Here is an 8,238-nt window from a genome sequence, read left to right on the forward strand (position 1 = left end):
GACCAACACCTCTCGCGAGATCTCGGCTGCAGCTCTCGCGCGGGAGGGGCGGGAGGAGAGCCTCATGCCAGGACTGAGGGCCTGGAGGCGGTGAGACATCTTAAAGCTGTATTACAAGGGTCTGATCTGAAGAAGGGTTGCTGCGCGTCGGCTCAGCTTTTTCTCCAGACATGCTGCCGAGTTGCTCCAGAAATTCCTGTTTTTGTTACAAGAGCCTCTTGTGGTGTAGTGGTAGTGTCTCCACCTCTGGGCGAAGAAAGCCTAAGTTCAGGTCACACCTGTTCCAGAATGACTAATAACATCTCTGTGCAGGTTGATCTAGTAAAATATCTAAAGCTGCACTACAATAGGCATTTGTAGTAGTCTGGGTTCAAGTCCCACCCTGCTCCAGAGGGGTGTAGTGACAGTTTCATTAGAAAATAAATTGGGTTGATTAGAAAATGTCTAAAGCTATATTTCAAGTGTCCCTTGTGGTACACTGGTAGTGTTCCTACCTCTGATTGAGGAGAACCTGAGTTCAGGTCCCAGCTGTTTGCTGAGATGTGTTTAAGGATTGCCTTAAAAATATCGAAAGCTGTTTTGTACCTTTCAGACACAATTGCCATCTTATGAACCTACATTTTTGCTAGTTCGCAAGGTTACCATCTGTCGCTAGCAGAGTTTCTCACTCTTGTGAAGTCATTGAAAACTATAAACTGGATTCTGGAAATCTGGGGTATAAACAGAAAACACTTTTTAGATTAACACGTGAAAAATCACGACGTACTAGTCAAGAGCTGAAAATTTTAGATTAGAATGTTTGCTGACTAGCACAGAAATGATCGACCAAAGGGCTGCCTCCTGTGCTGTAACAAAAACTCTTTATGACTATGCTGTAGAAAGTCAACAGTCTGGCAGCATCTGTGGAGCGAGAAACAGAGTTAACATTTTGATTCTAATGACTTCTTTAGATTAGATTACTTAGTGTGGAAACAGGCCCTTCGACCCAACAAGTCCACACCGACCCTCTGAAGAGCAACCCACCCAGACCCATTCCCCTACATTTACCCCTTCACCTAACATGATGGGCAATTTAACATGGCCAATTCGCCTAACCTGCACACTTTTTGAACTGTAGGAGGAAACCAGAGCACCTGGAGGAAACCCACGCAGAAACAGGGAGGATGTGCAAACTCCACACAGACAGTTTCCTGAGGCAGAAATTGAACCCGAGTCTCTGGCGCTGTTAGGCAGCAATGCTAACCACTGTGCTGCCCACAAAATGAACCCCGAGGTCCTTGCTGGGGCCTCGGGGTTAATTTTGTGGGTGGCACAGTAATTAGCACTCCTGCCTCACAGTGCCAGAGACCCGGGTTCAATTCCCGCCTCAGGCGACTGACTATGTGGAGTTTGCACATTCTCCCTGTGTCTGTGTGAGTTTCCTCCCACAGTCAAAAAATGTGCAGGTTAGGTGAATTGGCCATGCTAAATTGCCCATGGTGTTAGGTGTAGGAGAATGGGTCTGCGGGTCGGTGTGGACTTGGGCCGAAGGGCCTGTTTGCACACTGTAAGTAATCTAATCTAAGACTTATACTTGACTCAGCATTCACACAGTTTCTCTCTCCACAGATGCTGCCAGACCTGTTAAGTTTCTCCAGCATATTTTGTTTCTTTTTATGAATAAGAAAAGGGACACTTCAACTGTGCGATGGTGGGGAGGGGTTTAGATTCCTTGTGATCATAACAGCAACAGGAAATAAGTATTTGTAAAGCGACTGAAGCTTACAAGTTAACTTTTGGAGTCACAACGCTATCGTTCCTTTGCTTGCCCAAGTAACAGTTCCAAGTCCTGTTCAATTGAGACTCTTGGGAGTCAGTCTCCCACAGGCTGTCCAAGAAATTAGGAACAAAAGGGATCCCTTAAAGGGCACATAGTCAAAACATGGGACAGTTTCTTAAATTATAGTTCAGATGGTATCTGAGCTCCATAGCAATGTGTTTGATTTTTAACTGCCCTTTTGAAGCGGCCCAACAAACCACTCCATTCAAAGGAAATTAGGGATGGATAACAAATGCTAGTTGTGTCATTGATGCACATATTCTGTGAAAGAATACAACGGGTAACTTAAATGCCTTGTTTAAAACAATCCTACCAAAGATTTCAAACAAAATATTTTCCTTTTAAATTAGAATTATGCCAATTTAAAACTTTACAGATATGTGGAATTGAAACAAGAATATGAAAACAGGAAATACTCGAAGTGCACTGCAGGTCTTGGCAGCAACTGTGGAGTGAAAAATGGAGTCAAGAACAGTTCAAGAAGAAAAAGAATTTCATTGCATGATGCCTTTTATGACCTTAGGATACTCCAAAATATTTTGCAATCAATGAAGTACAATTGACGATAGCTACTGTTGTAACATAGCAATACAAAATTAAAATATTGTGAATGCTGAAAATCTAGAATAAAACAGGAGAGTGCAGAAAATACTCTGCAGATCAGGCTGTATTTGTGCAGCTAGAAACAGAATGAATATTGAAACTGTAACTCTATTTCTCAATGATTTGGAAATGTTTGTCATCCAAAATCTAACATTTCTTCATGTACACTTAATGCACAAGTAATTGAAATTATTATGATTTTCTCACTACTTTTTCCCAAATTTTCATCTCTTCACCTGAATGTTAAGTTTTCTCAATACTTGGTATGCTTTCATAATTTTTAAAAAGCAGTACATTTCCTTATTATGCAAGAGGGCAAGATCAGTTATAAATATTTAGAGTCCTGCCATAAGTATTTGACTGTTATGTCGAGGGTACAAAAATGAAAAATGACCATTTGTTCAACCTCCTGGAAGATAATCAATGGTGAGGGAGCTGTTCTCTGGAATTGATCAATAGCTTTGGCAGAATTTGAACAGGCTGCTTTAATATACTGGTTATGGTACTGGACTAACAATTTAGAGTCCCAGACTATAGATTCAGAGATTATAAATCTCATACCCTGCAGCTGGGGAATTTCAGGTTTTTTTTGTTCATTCATAGACTGAGAGTTCGCTGGCTAAGCTAACATTATTCACCCATCCTAAATTTCCTTTAGTAAGTTGTGATGCCTTTTGAATCATTGGTGTCCATTTAGTGAAGGTAGAATTAGTGCTGTTAGGGAAGAGGTTCCAGGATTTTGATCCAGTGATAGTGAAGGAGATAGTGTGTGGCTTAGACTGGAGAATATGCAGATGATATTCTTTTGTGTTTGCAAACTTTGTCAGTCTGATTGGTAGGGTTCATGAATTTGGTTGGCACTATTCAAGGAAGCCCTAACGATTTTGAAGGTGAGGGATTCAGCGATGATAATGTGATGTCAAAGCAAACTTGTCAGATTCTCACTGGTTGGAGATTGTCATTGCCTGGCCCTTATGTGGCGCGAACGGTATTTACAGTTAACACTACAAGCTTGAATATTGTTCTGCTCTTGCTGCAAACAAACAAAGACTCCTTTTGTATCTGAGGAGTCACAAATGATATTGAACAAGCATAGAATCCCTACAGTGCAGAAATAGGCCATTTGGCCTGTCGAGTCTGCACCTACCCTCCAAAGAGCATCCTACCTCGAACCATCTTCCCAACCTTATTCCCTGTAAACCTGCATTTCCCATGACTAATCCACCTAGTCTGCACATCTCTAGACACTGCAGGGCAATTTTGCATGGCCAGTCCACCTAACCTGCATATGTTTGGACTGTGGGAGAAAACCAGAGCACCCAGAGGGAACTCATGCAGACATAGTCACCCTGAGAGTGGGATTGAACTCCAGTCCCTGGTGCTGAGGTAGCAATGCTAATTACTGAACCACCATGCCAATCATTAGCAAATGTCCCACACCTGACCTTTTGATGGAGGAATGGGCATTGATGAAACAATTGAAGGTACTTAGACACCACCCTAAGCAACTCCAGCAATGATGATCTGGGGCTGAGATGATCGATGGTGTGAAACTTGAAAGGGTTCAGAAAAACCAACGCTGCAAGTTCACCTACCTTATTCCGTATACTTCTTGCATTGAAGTATACACACTTCAAGCCATCAAGGATGTTGCCTTGTTTGGAGGATTTGAGCTATAGGGAGAGGTTGAATAGGCTGGGGCTGTTTTCTCTGGAGCATTGGAAGCTGAGGGGTGACCTGATAAAGGTTTACAAAATCATGAGGGCCATGGATAAGAAACTGGATGGCATAGGTTTTAGGTGAGGGGGGGAAGATTTAAAAGCGACCTAAGGGACAACTTTTTCACGCCGAGGCTGGTGCGTGTAGGGCATTGGCTGCCAAAGGAAGTGGTGGAGGCTGGTACAATTACAATATTTAAAAGACATCTGGATAGGTGTATGAGTAAGAATGATTTAGAGGGATATGCTTTAAATGCTGGCAAATGGGACCAGATTTATTTAAGATATCTGGTTGGCATAGACAAGTTGGATGGAAGGGTCTGTTTAGTTGCTGTACATCTCTAAAACTTTATGACTTCTTATAAACATCATAACACACCAGTACCACTAATGATGACCATCCAAATACCAGGCTGTAGTAAAACCCCATCTGGTTTCCTAATTTCCTTCTTGTCAGAGGGTCAGTTAGACTCGAAACGTCAGCTCTTTTCTCTCCTTTACAGATGCTGCCAAACCTGCTGAGATTTTCCAGCGTTTTCTCTTTTGGTTTCAGATTCCAGCATCCGCAGTAATTAGCTTTTACCCTTATCGTCAACATCTGTGGATTTTTTTTGGAAGAATGTAGAGTGTCATAAATTTTAAAAAATTCAAAGAGACCTTTTTATTGACGTTTACGAGTTGTCGCGCTGTAGTTTGGCAGTCTGAAAGCTTTTTTTTATTTGAAGTGTAAATATTTTTCCTACAACATTTCGATGAAAAGGCAGGTTGTAAATTGCTGCCTTGCTTTGATGATTTTGTTTGTGACATCGCTCTTGGAAAATTTTCCTTGCGGAAAATTACAAACATCGTCCCTCTAGACGTTTTGCAGACATTGCCTCGATTGGACAAGAACCCTGCAAATTCGGGTGCCTTTATAGCTTTAAGAGGAGAGGGCGTAATTTCCGGAGATTAAACGAGCGGTCGTTTACAGTTGCTTCATATGAGAAGGGTCTTGTCAGTTTTGTAAGCGCCGGAAGGTGTGACTTCCATCATTGCAGAATACTGAAGTATTTTGACCTCTCGGTAGAACACTCAAATGCAAATCCAGTGTGTTCCGTCACTGTGCAAGTAAACACTTTATAATTAGAACGCCGATGTAAATTATCTGCAAACCATGGGAATGCAGGAATATACCGACGGCTACCTCCATTGAATGCATATGACTCAGTGATAGTGTGTTTTCTCTTTCCTATAAATGCAAAAACAAAATCGATTTCCGCTTTGGGAGGATTGCTTTTCATTTTGCCCACTGTACCTGAGCATGATCTTCCTGGCTCGACTGGCAAATCTCCGGAGATCGGGGAACAAAGTGCTCGGCGCAGTGATCAAGTCTGTTTGTGCAGGGCATCACAGTGCTGGAGCCAGGCTGCGGGTGCTGGTAGACATGGACGGGGTGTTGGCTGATTTCGAAGGTGGATTCTTGAAGAAGTTCAGGGACACGTATCCCGAAGATCCCTACATCGAGCTTCAAGATCGCAGAGGTTTCTGGGTTTCGACACAGTATGGAGAACTGCAGCCTGATCTCTGTGTAAGTGGAAAGGCGATTGCTGCAGCGGTTTGATATTAGTTTTGCACATGTAACATCGCAGTAATAGTGTCACTCCCACATCTCGCACCCACGCTTTACAGCTGCAATATACACTATCTCTTGTAAAAAATGTATAACAAACATTAGTAATTGGCAGATTAAAATAAAAACAATGAATGCCAGAAATGTGATATAATAAAAAAAGGCTGGACACACTCAGCAGGTCATCCATCAATGGAAAGAGACATGCACATGCTTTAGATGTCTGACTTTTCATCAATCATGACCCCACAGCCAGTTTATGACATTGGGAGGCCCTACACTATGTCAAGTTTAAGAGGACCCTTTGCATTTCCAACTAAGGGGCAACTTTTTCACGCAGAGGGTGGTACATGTATAGAATGAGGTGCCAGAGGAAGTGCTGGAGGCTGGTACAATTGCAACATTTAAAAGGCATTTGGATGGGTATATGAATAGGAAGGGTTTGGAGGGATATGGGCCGGGTGCTGGCAGGTGGGACTAGATTGGGTTGGACCAAAGGGTCTGTTTCCATGCTGTACATCTCTATGACAATGAAAATAGAAATGTTAAAGCTTTATATTTGTATAGGTTAAAGCACAGCAAAAAAACGAATTAACTGAAACATATCTTGCTAGATGTCTACTTGCAATGTGAAAAACTTTCAAACAAAAGATTTTTGATTTTTTAATCTGGAGAGTTTATTTCTAATGCCAAAATGGCCCCCATGCATTCAAGGCCTAAGATATCACCTGGCTGCAAAACACAACAGAAAGTACATTAGCCATTGATACCACCACATTTAACAAGCCATGAATTAAAAATCGCTATTAGAGAGAATTAGTTCTGAGTTTAACCTGACAGTTACCATACCCCAAATAAGCAGCCAAGTTGTGAAAGTGAGTCCTTCATGGTGACTTCAAATAGTACTGGAATTGAGACTGTGCAGTTGGCATTATTCTGCATTGCAAAACAGCTATTCTGCCAACTGACTCACCAACCCAGACACAGTGTGCTACTGAGGGACTGGGGAGGCTCAGTCAAAAGCGAAACAGACATGGGATCAGCCCTCCGTGGCAGGATCAGGGACAAAGGCCAACACCAGGATTGGGAACAGGCATAGGCTTGCACCAGGAATGAAAGGGAGGGGAGGCCTGCACTGAGAAAGATGGGGGAATAAAGCTGGTACTTTTAGGTTCTTTTCCTGAGGTTTCACACACGAAATGCAATTCATACACACCAACTTGTGCAAACAGTTAAAGTTTATTACAGCCTGTACAAGCTAGGTGACCCCCTTTGACACTCTTCGCAGGCGTGCAAAGTTGAGTGAAAAGAAGGCCAGAACAAAGGAAACACATCCCTTTTATACAGGTCAGTTGGGAATGCTCACAGGTACTCCGGTCACTCCCACCCCCCCCCGCCCCCCATAACCACACATTACCCCAGGTACAATGGTAGGATGAGGTCATCCTCAGAGATAATGTAAATGCCCTAATCCTGGGGAATCGTTATGCAAACGATTTCCTGACTGCATAATTCCCCAAGACAATGCAGGGGTGATATATCCTAGCTTTGGGGCGGCCCTACAAATGAGTTCTGGCTCCACTACCCTGAACAATATAGGTGTGACATACTTCAGTATCGGGGCATGATCACGCAAACAAATTTGATTGACTGGTGGATGGCTATGAAAGCATTTCTGAATGGAAGGGACTGGATGAGAGTTTAATTTGATATTTGCATTAAAATAGTAGTAAATGGCTGCCCAAATGAAGTGTGGATCACAATGAATAGTCATCCACATTCCTGCAGGCTGTCTGTGAGACAGAATGTCACCCCACCCACTTCCAGAATGTTCAGCTTCTTGGAGAAAGACAGTACAGTTTAATCCTTTAATATTACATTAATGTCCAGAGAGATAGTGCAATTTAATGTTTTAACATTACATTCCACCCTTTTATCATTTCATGATAAGTCCCCTAGATAGCGGCTGAGAAGGGCCTTAGCAGCTTATTCATAAAGATCCCGCAGCCAGTGTTTAAGCAAGTCATTGAGATGCAACATGCAATGAGTAGGACAGCAAAAATTACTAGCACATGAAGTTAATAGGATCTCCAGGATCCCCGAACAGCCACCTGAGCCTGTCTTCTACGTCCCGAGGGGCCTGACTGAAATCATCTAACTGGTGCTGAATGGACTGAATCGCGTGTATTATATTGTATGATTCATCTGTAACGTGGGTAATGCATTTATTTCCCACCATTGACCAGACCCTTCCTTGTTGGACCAATAAGTAGTCAACAGCATATCTGGTCTGTTGTGCGTACACAGAACATAGAATAATACGGCACAGAACAGGCCCTTCGGCCCACAATGTTGTGCCGAACATTTGTCCTAGATTAAGCACCTATCCATGTACCTATCCAATTGCCGCTTAAAGGTCACCAATGTTTCTGACTCTGCCACTCCCACAGGCAGCGCATTCCATGCCCCCACCACTCTCTGGGTAAAGA

The 8,238-nt window shown here is 42.7% G+C and overlaps 1 protein-coding gene across 1 annotated transcript in view; it reads left to right on the forward strand.

Moving 5' to 3' along the window:
* Positions 1-4,652: 4,652 nt before the first annotated feature.
* LOC122560810 (5'(3')-deoxyribonucleotidase, mitochondrial-like) overlaps positions 4,653-8,238 on the forward strand; it is an 18,600-nt gene continuing 15,014 nt past the window's right edge. The window contains exon 1 of the mRNA XM_043711923.1: positions 4,653-5,707. Coding sequence (XP_043567858.1) covers positions 5,375-5,707 — 333 coding nt within the window. The 5' untranslated portion in view covers positions 4,653-5,374. The remainder of the gene's footprint in view (positions 5,708-8,238) is intronic.

Source organism: Chiloscyllium plagiosum, chromosome 21 (assembly GCF_004010195.1).
Source record: "Chiloscyllium plagiosum isolate BGI_BamShark_2017 chromosome 21, ASM401019v2, whole genome shotgun sequence".
Classification (NCBI taxonomy): Eukaryota; Metazoa; Chordata; class Chondrichthyes; order Orectolobiformes; family Hemiscylliidae; genus Chiloscyllium; species Chiloscyllium plagiosum.